At 28.6% G+C, this 17,836-nt stretch overlaps 4 protein-coding genes across 4 annotated transcripts; all 4 read left to right on the plus strand.

Moving 5' to 3' along the window:
- Nucleotides 1–495: 495 nt before the first annotated feature.
- LOC128951907 (uncharacterized) lies at nt 496–4,151 on the plus strand. The gene is made up of 7 exons (XM_054297208.1): nt 496–895; nt 1,151–1,547; nt 1,658–2,046; nt 2,204–2,606; nt 2,706–3,160; nt 3,272–3,689; nt 3,847–4,151. The coding sequence occupies exons 1-7, from the start codon at nt 594–596 to the stop codon at nt 4,069–4,071; spliced, it is 2,589 nt and encodes an 862-aa protein (XP_054153183.1). The 5' UTR covers nt 496–593; the 3' UTR covers nt 4,072–4,151.
- A 925-nt stretch (nt 4,152–5,076) lies between these two features.
- Nucleotides 5,077–8,751, plus strand: LOC128951511 (uncharacterized). The gene is made up of 7 exons (XM_054296759.1): nt 5,077–5,238; nt 5,827–6,232; nt 6,350–6,741; nt 6,912–7,308; nt 7,472–7,899; nt 8,003–8,414; nt 8,533–8,751. Exons 2-7 carry the CDS (start codon nt 5,972–5,974, stop codon nt 8,749–8,751), a joined length of 2,109 nt encoding a protein of 702 aa, XP_054152734.1. The 5' UTR covers nt 5,077–5,238; nt 5,827–5,971.
- Nucleotides 8,752–10,289: 1,538 nt separating this feature from the next.
- On the plus strand, nt 10,290–13,799 carry LOC128951512 (chymotrypsin-like elastase family member 1; the record flags this gene model as incomplete). The annotated part of the gene is made up of 5 exons (XM_054296760.1): nt 10,290–10,537; nt 11,240–11,651; nt 11,951–12,342; nt 12,764–13,154; nt 13,578–13,799. Coding segments are annotated over exons 2-5 (1,272 nt in total), but the record flags the coding sequence as incomplete, so codon positions are not given.
- Nucleotides 13,800–13,841: 42 nt separating this feature from the next.
- On the plus strand, nt 13,842–14,874 carry LOC128951513 (trypsin-like). The gene is made up of 3 exons (XM_054296761.1): nt 13,842–14,020; nt 14,115–14,538; nt 14,665–14,874. Exons 1-3 carry the CDS (start codon nt 13,842–13,844, stop codon nt 14,872–14,874), a joined length of 813 nt encoding a protein of 270 aa, XP_054152736.1.
- Nucleotides 14,875–17,836: the final 2,962 nt, after the last annotated feature.

Here is a 17,836-nt window from a genome sequence, read left to right on the forward strand (position 1 = left end):
TATTTATATTTAATTAATATATAAAATTGTTGTATAAAAAACATATTGAAAAAATTGTTTATTAAAAAATTTTAAATAATTATTTCATATTTATTACATAATTGATGTACGTTTACATAATAATATTTATTTCATGTATAGTTTCTATAACATTTTTTTCAGTAATTATAATAACAATAGTATAATAATTAACAATTATGTTTATATTTGGCCAATTAGTTTTAATTGTTTTATTAGTATTTAGTAATAAAATATTTTTCTAATCAAATCTAGCATTTATATAAAGATTAGCATTTCAATCAGTTTCTTAATGTTTCAATAATGTTAAATAAATATTATTTATAAAATTAATTAATTTATTTATTTATATTTTATTGACGCACTAATTATATGTAAATAATATTAGATTCTGTGCAAACCATATGTATATAAAAAAATATAATTATTGTAAAGTTATATATATATCTATATGTGTTTGTAAAAAATTTTAACATTTACTTTAAAAAACACATTCAATAACTATCATACAGTTACTGTAATAGTATAATCTTATAGTTAACTTATCCATAAAATAATAGCATACCTAAACAATTATGTTAATTTTTGGCCAATTAGTCCAAATTGTTTTATTAGTATTAATATCAGTAAATATTTTGCTAATCAAAACTAGTACTGATCTCTGCGATGATACTACTATTACTAATCCGACTACTTCTACCCCTATCCCTACTAAAACTAGTACTACTAGACCTATGTTGGGAACACTATCTAATATAACACATGGTATTAGTTTTCCCGTATCATTGAAAACCAACAGCACTGGTAACAAACGTTTTTGCGGCGGATCTATAATAAGTCCCCATTGGATACTAACAGCAGCCAGTTGTGTATATAAGTAAGTATTATAGTAGTAATAACTATATATAAAGTTATTAATATTTATGTTTTAAAATAATATAAATTATGTAATAATTTTTTGTTTTATGTATTTAATTTGTTATAATATTTATTAGTATAATAATAATTATTTATTTAGTTACTGTATATAACTGTATAAAATATAATTTGTTTTAATATTGTTTTATTTTTTAAATCTTTTTCTAACCCATCAAATCCTAACAAATCAATTAAACCCAAAACCAACAACTAGTCGTACAGTTTCTAGTTTTTACATTAATATTCTCGGAGAGCGCTATCCGGTCAACCAAACCGTTATACACGACCAATACTCGGCCGCAACTCACGAAAACAATATAGCATTGGTTAGGGTTGACGGATATATTGTGGACAACGTAATGAACGAAATAATAGCAATTGCTGATCAAACACCTGCTAACTGGTCACCAGCTTATCTACACGGCTGGGACAGGATTATGAAAGCATATAACGCCCGGATAATCGATTTGCAACAGTGCACTGGTATGATGTTGTCGTCGATATCGGTCAACAATACCGACAACAACAACACAAATGCAACAACAAATACACCGATCATTAATAGTAACAAAGTTTGTTTGGTAACCGCTAAGGGAGAGGGTGTTTGTAATGTTAGTTTTCAAAATATATAGTATAGTATAGTTGAGAGAGAGAGAGAGAGAGAGAGATGAATGGATAAATTAATTTGTTTTATTTATTTTCAATACAATAATAATAATAGGATGATGTAGGTGGTGCAGTAACCATAGATGTACCAAACCAAAGAGTAAGTCGTCCAAGTGGTCGATTAGATTATAGTACAGAAAAAATACAAATCGGTATCATATCGGTGGACATGGCCTGCGGTATCGATGGCCGACCCCAAGTTGTTACCAGTATTTATCCATATATTCAATGGATTACTAATAAAACAAATATTCATGCGATTAGCAATACTAATAATAACAATACTAATACTAATCGACCAGAAATATGTTCAACTAATATACCCAGATATAGGTCCAGTTCCGGATATCAGGTATCATTGAAAACTGAATTTAATAAACATTTATGTGGCGGTACTATAATCAGTCCCCATTGGATACTAACAGCAGCCAGTTGTGTATATAAGTAAGTATAATATAGTATAGTATAGTATAATATACATTACATATATATTCAATTCAAACATAGCAAACAAAAAATCTACAATTTATAAACTAATAGATTATATAAAAATTAATTTTTGTATTATCAAACAAAACTACACTAATCAACAACAAAATAGTCGTCCAGTTTCTAGACTTTACGTTAGTGTTGGTAAACAAGATGTTGTATATAATGAAAGCTATTACGGTGTCGACCAAATCATTATCAACGACCAGTACTCGCCAGTGACTAAACAACATAACATAGCACTGGTACGGGTCGAGCCCTACATAAGTGACTATTCACACGTACGTATAGTTCAATTGGCCGATCAACCAGTTATCGAGGACGGGACGAAAGCCGAAATGACTAAAAGGGAAAATAATTTGGATCGTATATATCAAGTCCGGACATTTGGTTGGCAACAGTGTAAGTCTATAATGACTAACAATACCATCACCACAAACACAACAATAACAACAACAAACATAGATAGTAGTAATGTTTGTTTAGTGAATTACGATACGTATAGGACCTGTGATGTAAGTGTCATGATTTTTTTTTCAAAAATAACAATAAATAATAAGAAACCATTGAAACTAAGATTTTTATTTAAATTGATATATATATATATATAATAGGGTGCTGAAGGAGGATCAGTGACAATAGATAGACCACAACAACTACCCGGATATTGTGCTGATAGTGAAGGAGAAAGTAAAGAACGACTACTAATAGGTATCCAAACCGATGACCTGTACTGCAAGTCTGGTCGACCCGAAGTTATGCTCAGTATTAACCCATATCTACAATGGATTAAACAGAAAACCAATATAAGTGCTGTTAGTAGTAGTAGTAGTAGTAGTAGTACTAATGATAATAATAATAATAATAATAATAATAATAATAAAGACATTCAGCCGGTAAAAAACATAAGTGATACTCAGATTTGGTTTGATCCCAACAAAACTAGTCATTTCCCATTTGGTTTGGGTTATACGGCATCGTTGATAGACAACCAATTGAAACAACACTTATGTAGCGGTAGTATCATTGGTCAGAATTGGATACTAACGGCTGCCAGTTGTCTACAAAAGTAATTAAACTTAATATTATAATATTTTTAGTTTTATATTTTAAATTATTTCCTCTATTATTATTATTATTTTTATTCTTAATATCTCTCTTACTATAACAACAACAACAGTCGTACCGTTTCAAGTATTTTTGTTGGTGTCGGTAGAAATGATTACAAATTAAATGATAGCTACTATGCTGTCGACAAAATCATTATCAACGACAAATACTCACCGGTGACTAAACAAAACAATATAGCACTGGTTAGGGTTGAGCCCTATATTCGTAACAGTGATTTAGTTGGTATAATACGAATGGCCGATGAAAAGCAATTAGTTATCGATGAGGGATATCCGGCCCATATAGGCGGTTGGGGATCGAAAACTATTTGGTGGTTTCTACATACACTCAATGTAAACATTTTTGGTTGGCAACAGTGCAAGTCTATGATAGCAAACAATACCATTACTACCAACACAAACACAACAACAATCATCGACAGTAGTAATGTTTGTGTGGTGGCCGACAAAGGAAAGGGTGCCTGTCATGTAAGTGTCAACTGTTAAGAGTGAGTGAGTGAGAGAGAGAGAGAGAGAGAGAGAGAGAGAGAGAGAGAGAGAGAGAGAGAGAGAGAGAATAAGAGTAGCATTTTCTTTTGATAACTTTTTAATTTTTTTGAAAACCATATGTTTATGTGTAAAATAGGACGATGAGGGCGGACCTGTTATTATGAAAGTAATTGAGAAACCAAAAGATGAACCCAAAGATAACAGATTGTTTGGCCCATTGATAGGCAGAATATATCCCGAATATAAGGTATTAATGGGTGTCCTATCTAGCGATCTGTCCTGTGGTCAGTCCGGTCGACCCGATATTGTTACCAATGTTGCCGCTCATCGCCAATGGATTAAAGAGAAAACTGGAATCTAATTAAACTCTTTTTTAACTGAATAAGTGTTTAAATTAAATATTTTCAAAATTTGAAAAATTAATATTTTATTTTAATAAATGGTTATAATATAATATCTGTAGCTTTACTTTTGATGATATAGTATAACAAAAACATTCATTATTTATAATCATTACTCTCTATAAGTAATATTATACAGAAAAATATTTTTTTTAATAGTTATTTTTTTATTTAAATTATACAGATAATGTCAATTAAAAGTTTAAATTTGAATTATATAGTGTACAGTTAACTTTACGCTAAGCAAGGTAACTTAGTATACAGTTACCTATTATTAGGTAAGTTATATAAAGTACCTTGCTAGAGCATTACATAATATTACTCAAAATTAAACTTTTAATTGGCATTTTTTGTATTTATCTTATACTATACATAATTATTAATTCAGATTTAAAATCCTTTCAAAATTTAAATAAATAACATTATCGATCATAAGTAATTATTTAATACTATATTTAATTAATTATAAAAGTGTTGTAAAAAATACATACTATATTAAAAAAAATTGTTTTTTTAAAATAATATTAAGTTATTATATCATATTTATTACATAATTAATTTACGTAATAATATTCATTTAGTTTATTGACGTAATAATTATGTGTAAATAATATTAGATTCTCTGAAAAAAATATTGATTACAAAAATAATTTTAGTTTGTAAAGTTATATATCTATATGTGTTTGTAAATTTTTTAAAAACATTTACTTGAAAAAAAACATTTAATAACTATCATACAGTAATAGTTACTGTAATAGCAATTAATCTTATAGTTAACTTAGCCATAACACTAATAATACAAAAACAATTATGTTAATTTTTGGCCAATTAGTCCAAATTGTTTCATTAGTATTAATATCAGTAAATATTTTGCTAATCAATACTAGTACTGATCTCTGTGATGATACTACTATTACTAATACTAATCCGACTACTTCTACCCCTATCCCTACTACTACTACTAGTAGTAGTAGTAGTAGCCCTATATTGGGATCACTATCCAATATAACACGTGGTAATGGTTTTCCCGTATCATTGATAACCAACAGCACTGATTACAAACATTTTTGCAGCGGATCTATAATAAGTCCCCATTGGATACTAACAGCAGCCAGTTGTGTATATAAGTAAGTAATATAATAGTAGTAATTATATATAGAGTTATTAATTTTTATATTTTATTATTATTTAATATTTTTTTTTGGTTTTATTTATTTTATTTGTTGTATGTTGTTGTAGATTACTAATAATTTACTATATTATTATTAAGTTACTGTATATTAGTTATATTTAGTATATATATATAAAGTTTATATACATAGTATCTAATTGTATAATAAGGGTTAAGCAATAGGTAGGGGACAGTAAGCCAAAAGCAACTACTGATTTATATTTTGAGAAAATTAATCAATTTTTTGTGACTTTATGAGGAATTTTTGGAAACTTTATGTAATTTACATGGGAATACTCAGGAATTTAGTGAAATTTTCTCTTGAACCCCACCACTTGATTTTTCTAAAATTAGCCGTTTAAAAATGCAATAAAAGTCTACACTCACCCTAGACCCCCCCCCCTAAAATCCAAAATCTTTCTTAACCCTTCTGTATACTATATAATTTGTTTTAATATTGTTATATTTAACACACTTTTAATTTTTATTTCTAACCCACCAATTCATAACAAACCAATTAAATCCAAAACCAAATCCAAACTAGTCGTACAGTTTCTAGTTTTTCCATTGATCTTCTCGGAAAACACTATCCGGTCAACCAAACCGTTATACACGACCAATACTCGGCCGCGACTCACGAAAACAATATAGCATTGGTTAGGGTTGACGGATATATTGTGGACAACGAAATGAACGAAATAATAACAATTACTGATCAAACACCTGCTAACTGGTCACCAGCTTATCTACACGGATGGGAAAACAAAAAATACGGTTTGATGATGAAGGAATATAACGCCCGGATAATCGATTTGCAACAGTGCACTGGTATGATGTTGTCGTCAATAACAGCCAACAATACCAACAACACAAATGCAACAACAAATACACCGATCATTAATAGTAACAAAGTTTGTTTGGTAACCGCTAAGGGAGAGGGTGTCTGTAATGTTAGTTTACAAATATATAGTATAGTATAGTTGTGAGAGAGAGAGAGAGAGAGAGAGAGATGAATGGGTGAATTAATTTGTATTTTTTATTTTTCAATACACTAATAATAATAATAGGATGATGTAGGTGGTGCCGTAACCATAGAAAAACCAAACCAAATAATAAGTCCTCAAAGTGGTCGATTATATGATATCAAAGAAAAATTATTAATCGGTATCATATCGGTAGACCTAACCTGCGGTATCGATGGCCGACCCCAAGTTATTACCAGTATTTATCCATATATTCAATGGATTAACAATAAAACAAATATTCATGCGATTGGCAATACTGATAATAATAACAATACTAATACTAATCGACCAGAAATTTGTTCAACTAATATACCCCGATATAAGTCTAGTTCCGGATATCAGGTATCATTGAAAACGGAATTTAATAAACATTTATGTGGCGGTACTATAATAAGTCCCCATTGGATACTAACAGCAGCCAGTTGTGTATATAAGTAAGTATAATAGTAGTGGTAATATAATATATATATATTTATAAGTTATAGAAATAATATATTCAAACAAACAGACAAACAAAATCTACAATTTATAAACTAATAGATTATATAAAAATTTATTTTTGCACTTATTTAACAAAACTACATTAATCAACAACAAAAAACAGTCGACCAGTTTATAGACTTTACGTTAGTGTTGGTAAACAAAATGTTGTATATAATGAAAGCTATTACGGTGTCGACCAAATCATTATCAACGACCAGTACTCGCCAGTGACTAAACAACATAATATAGCACTGGTTAGGGTCGAGCCCTACATAAGTGACAATTCACACGTACGTATAGTTCAATTGGTCGATCAACCAGTTATCGAGGACGGGACGAAAGTCCAGATGACTAAATGGGAAAATAATTGGGATCGTATATATCAAGTCCGGACATTTGGTTGGCAACAGTGTAAGTCTATAATGACTAACAATACCATCACCACAAACACAACAACAACAAACATAGATAGTAATAATGTTTGTTTAGTGGGTTACTCTACGTATAGCACATGTAATGTAAGTGTTATAAAGTTTTTTTTTAAATAACAATAAATAATTAGAAACCATTGAAACTAAAATTTTTATTAAATTGATATATAAATATATATATATAACTAATTATAATATTATATAATTATAATTATTTAATATTATAATATATATATATATATGATAATAGGGTGATGAAGGTGGATCAGTGACAATAGATAGACCACAACAACTGCCCGGATATTGTGCCGATAGTGAAGGAGAAAGTAAAGAACGACTACTAATAGGTATCCAAACCGATGACCTGTACTGCAAATCTGGTCGACCCGAAGTTATGCTCAGTATTAACCCATATCTACAATGGATTAAACAGAAAACCAATATAAGTGCTGTTAGTAGTAGTAGTGGTAGTAATGATGATAATAATAATAAAGACATTCAGCCGATAAAAATTATAAGTGATAATAAGTCTTGGAGTGATCCCAACAAAACTAGTCATTTCCCATTTGGTTTGGGTTATACGGCATCGTTGATAGACAACCAATTGAAACAACACTTATGTAGCGGTAGTATCATTGGTCAGAATTGGATACTAACGGCTGCCAGTTGTCTACAAAAGTAAATTAAATTTAATATTAAAATTTTAGTTTTATATTTTAATTTATTTCCTCTATTATTATTTTTTTTATTCTTAATATCACTCTTACTCTAACAACAACAGTCGTACCGTTTCAAACATTTTTGTTGGTGTCGGTAGAAATGATTACAAATTAAATGATAGCTACTATGCTGTCGACAAAATTGTTATACACGACAAGTATTCGCCAGTTACTAAACAAAACAATATAGCACTGGTTAGGGTTGAGCCCTATATACGTAACAGTGATTTTGTGGGTATAATGCGATTGGCCGATGAAAAGCAATTAGTTATCGATGAGGGATATCCGGCCAAAATAGCCGGTTGGGGATCGAAAAATATTTGGTGGTTTCTACATACACTCGATGTACAGATATTTGGTTGGCAACAATGTAAGTCTATGATAGCTAACAATACTATTACTATCAACACAACAACAATCATCGACAGTAGTAATGTTTGTTTGGTGGCCGACAAAGGAAAGGGTGCCTGTCATGTATGTGTCAAGTGTTGAGAGAAAGAAAGAAAGAAAGAGAGACGATATGAGTAACATTTTCTTTTGATAACATTTTTAATTTTTTTTTCTGAAAACCATATGTTTATGTGTAAAATAGGACGATGAGGGCGGACCTGTTATTATGAAAGTAAGCAACAAACCAAAAGATGAACCCAAAGATGACAACTTTTTTGGCCCTGATATAGAATATCCCGAATATAATGTATTAATGGGTGTCCTATCTAGCGATCTGTCCTGTGGTCAGTCCGGTCGACCCGATATTGTTACCAATGTTGCCGCTCATCGCCAATGGATTAGAGAGAAGACTGGAATCTAATTAAACTTTATTTTTACTGAATAACTGTTTAAATTAAATATTTTGAAAATTTGAAAAAATAATATTTTATTTTAATAAAGTGTTATAATATAATATATAATATTATTAGCTTTACTATTGATGATATAGTATAACAAAACCATTTATTATTTATAATCTCTATAAATAATATTATACTTAAAAATATTTTTTTGATTTAAATTATATTTATTTTATACTATACATTATTATTATTTCAGATTTCAAAATTTTAATAAATAACATAATAGATCATAAGCTATCATTTAAAACTATATTCAAAAAAAACTTGAAAAGTTTTGTTTACTGAAATCTATAATGGCTTTTTGAGTCTGTCTGTCTGTCTGTCTGTCTGTCTGTCCATCTGTAGCATTTGAAATTCTGACTTCAGATTCGGTTAGAGGACTACTTATTATGTATTGAAAATTTGCATCAAAAATGATCTATTTCTTCGGGAACATAGACAAAATGGCGGCCAGAAGTAAATTTAGGTAAAAATTTTAACGTTTAGAATTGTATAGAACATCAGAAATAAGATATAATAGAGGAAAATTATTATTTTATTTTTTCAAAAAATGGCGGCTAAAGTATGATTATAGTTGTTTATTTTGTTATAATAAATCATTTGATATAACACATGAGTAGTTTTTTATTTTGTCATACTGAGTCATTTGATACCCTACATGACTAAAGTTGAGTTTATTTTGTCATACTGAGTCATTTGATACCCTACAAGACTAAAGTATATTTTGGCATACTAAGACATTTAATATCCTACATGACTAAAGTTAAGTATATTTTGTCAAACCGAGTCATTTGATACACTACATAACAATATTTAAATTATATATATTTGACAAGTTTTAAATTTTTATATATTACTATATAGCTGCTATAATAATACAAACTAATGGTTTTCAACCTATATATGGTATTCAAGTTTTTTTTTCTAAAAATGCTTTCTAGCATTCTTAACTGCTTATATTTAATTAATATATAAAACATATTTAGAAAAAATTAAAAACTTATTAAATTATTATATCATATTTATTTCATGTATAGTCTGTATAACACTTTTATGCAGTAATTATCATAACAATAGTATAATAAATAACAATTATGTTTATTTATTACATTGATACGGAAAATTAAAAAATATATATTTCAATCAGTTTCTTAAATAATGTTAAATAAATACTATTTATAAAATTTATTACTTAATTCATTTAGTTTATTGACGTAATACTTATGTGTAAATAATATTAGATTCTCTGAAAACCATATTGAATACAAAAATAATTTTATTTTAGTAAAGTTATATATCTATATGTATTTGTAAAAAAATTTACATTTACTTAAAAAACATTGAATAACTATCATACAGTAATAGTTACTGTAATTGTGTAATCTATAGTTAATCCATACAATAATAACATACAATAATAACATACCAAACAATTATGTTAATTTTTGGCCAATTAGTCCAAATTGTTTTATTAGTATTAATATCAGTAAATATTTTGCTAATCAAGTCTAGTACTGATCTCTGCGATGATACTACTATTACTAATACTAATCCGACTACTTCTACCCCTATCCCTACTACTACTACTAGTAGTAGCCCTATATTGGGATCACTATACAATATATCACGTGGTGATGGATTTCCCGTATCATTGATAACCAACAGCACTGATAACAAACATTTTTGCAGCGGTACTATAATAAGTCCCCATTGGATACTAACAGCAGCCAATTGTGTATATAAGTATGTATTATAGTAGTAGTAATTATATAACGAGTTATTAATTTTTATTATTTTATTATTATTTTGTTATTTTAATAAAAAATTTTTTTGGTTTTATTTATTTTATTTGTTATAGTATTTATTAGAATACTAATAATTATTTTTTTTAAGTTATTGTATATTAGTTATATTTTGTATATATATAAAGTTTATATACATAGTAACTAATTGTATAATCAGGGTTAAGCAATGAGATTTAATTGTATAATAAATAATAATAAAACTATTTTAGTAAGTGTTATTATGTTTTTTTTAAAATTTATATTAATCTAATTATTGAGTGTTTTTTTAATTAATTTTTTTAAAAAATTTAAATTTTATTTATATTTTTAAATTTTTTTTAACCTATTTTCCTGGGAATTTATGCGGCAATTTATGGAAATTTTCTCTTCATAATCAACTATTGATATTGGATTTTTTTTTTGAAAAAGTTATTGTTTGTAAAATGAAATAAAAGTATACAACCCACCCCCAAATTTTTTTATAGAATTTTGTAAGTTGACCCCACCCTAGACCACCCCCCCTAAAATCCAAAACATTTCTTAATCCTTCTGTATACTATATAATTTGTTTTAATATTATTATATTTAACACACTTTTAATTTTTATTTCTAACCCACCAATTCATAACAAAACAATTAAACCCAAAAACCAACAAACTAGTCGTACAGTTTCTAGTTTTATCATTAATCTTTTCGGAAACCATTATCCGGTCAACCAAACCGTTATACACGACCAATACTCGGCCGCAACTCACGAAAACAATATAGCATTGGTTAGGGTTGACGGATATATTGTGGACAACAAAATGAACGAAATAATAGCAATTACTGATCAAACACCTGCTAACTGGTCACCAGCTTATCTACACGGCTGGGGAAAAGATAAATACGGTTTGATGATGAAGGAATATAACGCCCGGATAATCGATTTGCAACAGTGCACTGGTATGATGTTGTCGTCAATAACGGCCAACAATACCGACAACAACAACACAAATGCAACAACAAATACACCGATCATTAATAGTAACAAAGTTTGTTTGGTAACCGCTAAGGGAGAGGGTGTCTGTAATGTTAGTTTACAAATATATAGTATAATTTAGTAGAGAAAGTGAGAGAGTGAGTGAGTGAGTGAGTGAGTGAGTGAGTGAGTGAGTGAGTGAGTGAGTGAGTGAGTGAGTGAGTGAGTGAGTGAGTGAGTGAGTGAGTGAGTGAGTGAGTGAGTGAGTGAGTGAGTGAGTGAGTGAGTGAGTGAGTGAGTGAGTGAGTGAGTGAGTGAGTGAGTGAGTGAGTGAGTGAGTGAGAGATTAATGAATGTTACTTTTTTGTTAATTAATTAATAATACACTAATAATAATAAAAATAATAATAGGATGATGTAGGTGGTGCAGTGACAATAGATGAACCAAACCAAAGAGTTAGTCGTCCAAGTGGTCGATTAAATGGTCTCAAAGAAAAAATACTGATCGGTATAATATCGGTAGACATGGCCTGCGGTATCGATGGCCGACCCCAAGTTGTTACCCGTATTTATCCATATATTCAATGGATTAACAATAAAACAAATATTCATGCGATTGGCAATACTAAAAATAATAACAATACTAATACTAATCGACCAGAGATTTGTTCAACTATTTTACCCCGATTTATGTCCAGTTCCGGATATCAGGCAGCATTGAAAACGGAATTTAATAAACAGTTATGTGGGGGTACTATAATAAGTCCCCATTGGATACTAACAGCAGCCAGTTGTGTATATAAGTAAGTATTATATTAGTAGTAAATAGTAATATAAATTTGAGAGTAATTAATATTTAAGTTTTAAAATAATATTATCAACAACAAAAATAATTATTAATATATAATATTATTTTGTTTATAAATTATTTTTCTTTTATTTATTACATTTGTTATAATATTTGTTTATCTGTATATACCTACATATATTGTTATATTTAACCCCCCCCCCCCCACCACTCATATATTTATCTTTCTAACCCATTCACACTTTACAATCAATTAAATCAAACCAACAAAAAAAAACTAGTAGTAATATATAATATATACTTTATATTCAAGACAACAAACAAAATCTACGATTTATAAACTAATAGATTATTATAAAAATTTATTTTTGCACTTATCTAACAAAACTACATTAATCAACAACAAAAAAAAACAGTCGACCAGTTTCTAGACTTTACGTTAGTGTTGGTAAACAAAATTTTGTATATAATGAAAGCTATTACGGTGTCGACCAAATCATTATCAACGACCAGTACTCGCCAGTGACTAAACAACATAACATAGCACTGGTACGGGTCCAGCACTACATAATTGACCATTCACACGTACGTATAGTTCAATTGGCCGATCAATCAGTTATCGAGGACGGGACGAAAGTCCAGATGACTAAATGGGAAAATAATTGGGATCATACATATCAAATGCGGACACTTGGTTGGCAACAGTGTAAGTCTATAATGACTAACAATACCATCACCACAAACAACACAAACATAGATAGTAGTAATGTTTGTTTAGTGGATTATTCTACGTATAGCACCTGTAATGTAAGTGTCATAAAGTTATAATTAGAAAACCATTGAAACTAAAATTGTTGTTAAAATTATTGTTGTTTTTTAAATATAATTCTAAATATATATAATACTATTATACCTTTTAATTGCTGTAATTTTTAGCCTTTAATGTTTTTAATAAAATATTTTCACAGTATTAAGGAATTTAGTTGGGAATATTTTCTTTTATTCAGTGATTTATTGGGAATTTATAGTAAATTTTTTTTTTTTTGGGAAATTGATAGGCATTTTATATGGAATATTATGCAGTAATTTTTGTTATAATTATCATTTAAGATAACTTTCATGTATTCATAATTATTTTACTACTGTATATATTATAATCTATATTTGTAAATAAATTATCTTAAAAAATCATATGGCTGATATATAATTTTATATATATATATATAATAGGGTGATGAAGGAGGACCAGTGACTATAGATAGACCACAACAACTGCCCGGATATTGTGTCGATAGTGAAGGAGAAAGTAAAGAACGACTACTAATAGGTATCCAAACCGATGACCTGTACTGCAAATCTGGTCGACCCGAAGTTATGCTCAGTATTAACCCATATCTACAATGGATTAAACAGAAAACCAATATAAGTGCTGTTAGTAGTAGTAGTGGTAGTAATGATACTAATAATAATAATAATAATAATAATAAAGACATTATGTCGATAAAAATTATAAGTGATAATAAGTCTTGGAGTGATCCAAACAAAACTAGTCATTTCCCATTTGGTTTGGGTTATACGGCATCGTTGATAGACAACCAATTGAAACAACATTTATGTAGCGGTAGTATCATTGGGCAGAATTGGATACTAACGGCTGCCAGTTGTCTACAAAAGTAATTATACTTAATATTAATATTTTTAGTTTTATATTTTAATTTATTTCCTCAATTACTATAATTATTATCACTCTTACTTTAACAACAACAGTCGTACCGTTTCAAACATTTTTGTTGGTGTCGGTAGAAATGATTACAAATTAAATTATAGCTACTATACTGTCGACAAAATTATTATACACGACAAGTACTCGCCTGAGACTAAACAAAACAATATAGCACTGGTTAGGGTTGAGCACTATATACGTAACAGTGATTTGGTTGGTATAATACGATTGGCTGATGAAAAGCAATTAGTTATCGATGAGGGATATCCGGCCGAAATAGGCGGTTGGGGATCGAAAACTGTTTGGTGGTTTCTACATACACTCAATGTAAAGATATTTGGTTGGCAACAGTGTAAGTCTATTATAGCAAACAATATCATGACTACCAACACAAACACAACAACAACAACAATCATCGACAGTAGTAATGTTTGTTTGGTGGCCGACAAAGGAAAGGGCGCCTGTAATGTATGTGTCAAATGTTAAGAGAGAGAGAAAGAGAGAGAGAGAGAGAGAGAGAGAGAATATGAGTAGCATTTTGTTTTAGATAACTTTTTAATTTTATTAAAAACCATATGTTTATGTGTAAAATAGGACGATGAGGGCGGACCTGTTATTATGACAGTTAGTATGAGACCAAAAAATCAACCCGAAGATAACAGATTAAAAATGAAATATAAAGAATATAAGGTATTAATGGGTGTCCTATCTAGCGATCTGTCCTGTGGTCAGTCCGGTCGACCCGATATTGTTACCAATGTTGCCGCTCATCGCCAATGGATTAAAGAGAAGACTGGAATCTAATTAAACTTTTAACAATTAATATTATAATTTAAACTTTTATTTTCACGAATTCCTGAAAGGAATACGTATATGCATTCTATAAGTCGGTCTGTCGGTCTGTCGGTCTGTCGGTCTGTCGGTCTGTCTGTCCCACGAGGACATAGGTTCGAATCCACTATCCGCTACAAATTTTTTTTGAATTTTTTTTTTGTTTTTTTTCTTATTTAAGTTTATTTTTTAGGAAATTGAAGAAAATGGTGTCCAAAAATTAATTTAAAAAATTTTGAATTTTTTTTTGAATTTTTTTAAATATTGATTTTTTATTTTTTTCGTTTTTAAGTTTTATTTTTTAGGAAATTGAAGAAAATGGTGTCCAAAAATTAATTAAAAAAATTTTGAATTTTTTTTTGAATTTTTTTTTGAATTTTTTTGAATATTGATTTTTTATTTTTTTCGTTTTTAAGTTTATTTTTTAGGAAAATAGTAGTTTATTTTGTAATACTGAATCATTTGATACCCCACATGACTATAGTTGTTTATTTTGTCATACTAAATCGTTTGATACTCTACATAACTATAGTTGATTTTATTTTATCATACTGAATTTAATTTTTAATTATGATTAGGAATTCGTGTGGAAATGCTTTCTAGCATTCTCAACTGGTTATTAATATATATATATAGCAGTATGTTATTTAATTAAACAAAATTGTATTTTGATTTTATACTTTTTTTTATTATTATTAATTTGATGCATAATAAATTAATATTGAAAATTTAATTAATTAATATAAATAATAATTTATTGTTTTCGAACAAACTTTTTTTTAAAAAAAAAGTAGTTCATTGAAATCTATATGTGTGTGTGTGTATGTGTCTGTCGCTTTCAAATTGGGAATTTTGAAATTTTGATTTCAGTTTCGGTTATATCATCAAAAATAAGGTATTGGGTACATACATTAAAATTTTGATATCTCTTCGGGAACATAAAGAAAATGGCGGCCAAAGTAAAAAAAATTTTAGAATTTTTTTTATTAAGTATAGATTTGAATAAAGCATTAAAAACAAGCTGAAAAAATATGCATTAAAATTTTGATATCTCTTCGGGAACATAGAGAAAATGGGGGCTAAAGTAAAAAAAATTTAGGTAAAAATTTTTAACGTTTAGAATTGAATAGAGAATCAAAAATAAGATATAATAAATCAAAATTATTATTTTTATTTTTTCAATAATGGCGGCTAGTATAAAAAATAAAAAAAATTTAACGTTAGGATTGCATAAAGCATTAAAAATAAGATAATGAATCAAAATTATTTTTTATATTTTAAAAAATGGCGGCTAGTATAAATAATTAATTATATGGTAATGTATGGTAATGTATGGTAATGTATGGTAATGTATGGTAATGTATGGTAATGTATGGTAATGTATGGTAATGTATGGTAATGTATGGTAATGTATGGTAATGTATGGTAATGTATGGTAATGTATGGTAATGTATGGTAATGTATGGTAATGTATGGTAATGTATGGTAATGTATGGTAATGTATGGTAATGTATGGTAATGTATGGTAATGTATGGTAATGTATGGTAATGTATGGTAATGTATGGTAATGTATGGTAATGTATGGTAATGTATGGTAATGTATGGTAATGTATGGTAATGTATGGTAATGTATGGTAATGTATGGTAATGTATGGTAATGTATGGTAATGTATGGTAATGTATGGTAATGTATGGTAATGTATGGTAATGTATGGTAATGTATGGTAATGTATGGTAATGTATGGTAATGTATGGTAATGTATGGTAATGTATGGTAATGTATGGTAATGTATGGTAATGTATAGTAATGTATGGTAATGTATGGTAATGTATGGTAGTGTATGGTAATGTATGGTAATGTATGGTAATGTATGGTAAATACGTATTTTAAATTATTATTCCATAATAAAGTGCGAACATATTTTATGTCATCAAAGTTTGTTCATGGCAATGCTTATAGCATTTTCAACTGGTTTCCCCTAAATACACACTACAATTATTAGTATTAAGACTATAGTATTAAGAAAGTAGAAACAATTTTTATTTGATTTATGCATTATTATTATTTTTGTTGTAAAAATTAAATATAATAATTTTATACATACAGTTAGGGGCTGTTCACATATTACGTTCGCACATTTTAATAAATCTTGACCCTTTCACTCCTCTATGTTTGCAATTTTTAGCTAGTAGTCATTAAAAAAAATCACGTTCACATATCTACAACCACTACTTAAAAAATAACATATCTACATGCGAACGTTCTTAAGATCACTACCCTTCCCTCCCCCTCGTTCACAGAAGTTCGCTTTGGCCTACCCCCACCCCTCCCCTAAAGTGCGAACGTAATGTGTGAACCACGCCTTATAGTGTAGATATAATATATAATTATTATTAAATCAATGCGGTTTACATTGAGATTTTTAATCTTATGCACATAATTATTATTAATTATTAATAATTTACTAATAATACTATAATAAAACAATTTGGACTAATTGGCCAAAAATTATTATAGTATAATAATAATAATTATTGTTGTTGTTATATATTTTTAGATAATTATAGCAATTATAATAAGAGTATTCATTGAATGTAGTTTGTTGTTGTTGTTGTGTTGGTAGTAATGGTGTTATTTGCTATCATAGACTTACACTGTTGCCAATCAAATTTGTTTACATGGAGTTTATGTAGAAACCACTAAACAGTTTTCGATCCCCAACCGCCTATATGTCCCAAAAATCTTTCATCGATAACTGATTGCTTTTCATCGTACAGTCGTATTATACCCACAAAATCACTGTCACGTACTATATTATGTTGTTTAGTCTCAGGCGAGTACTGGTCGTTGATAATGATTTGGTCGACAGCATAGTATGTATCGTTATATCGGAAATTTTGTTTACCAACACCAACATAAACTCTTGATAAGGA

This window comes from Oppia nitens, unplaced genomic scaffold, assembly GCF_028296485.1.
Source record: "Oppia nitens isolate AA-2021 unplaced genomic scaffold, nextdenovo-longstitch-racon4-pilon3 scaffold1_pilon_pilon_pilon, whole genome shotgun sequence".
NCBI lineage: Eukaryota > Metazoa > Arthropoda > Arachnida > Sarcoptiformes > Oppiidae > Oppia > Oppia nitens.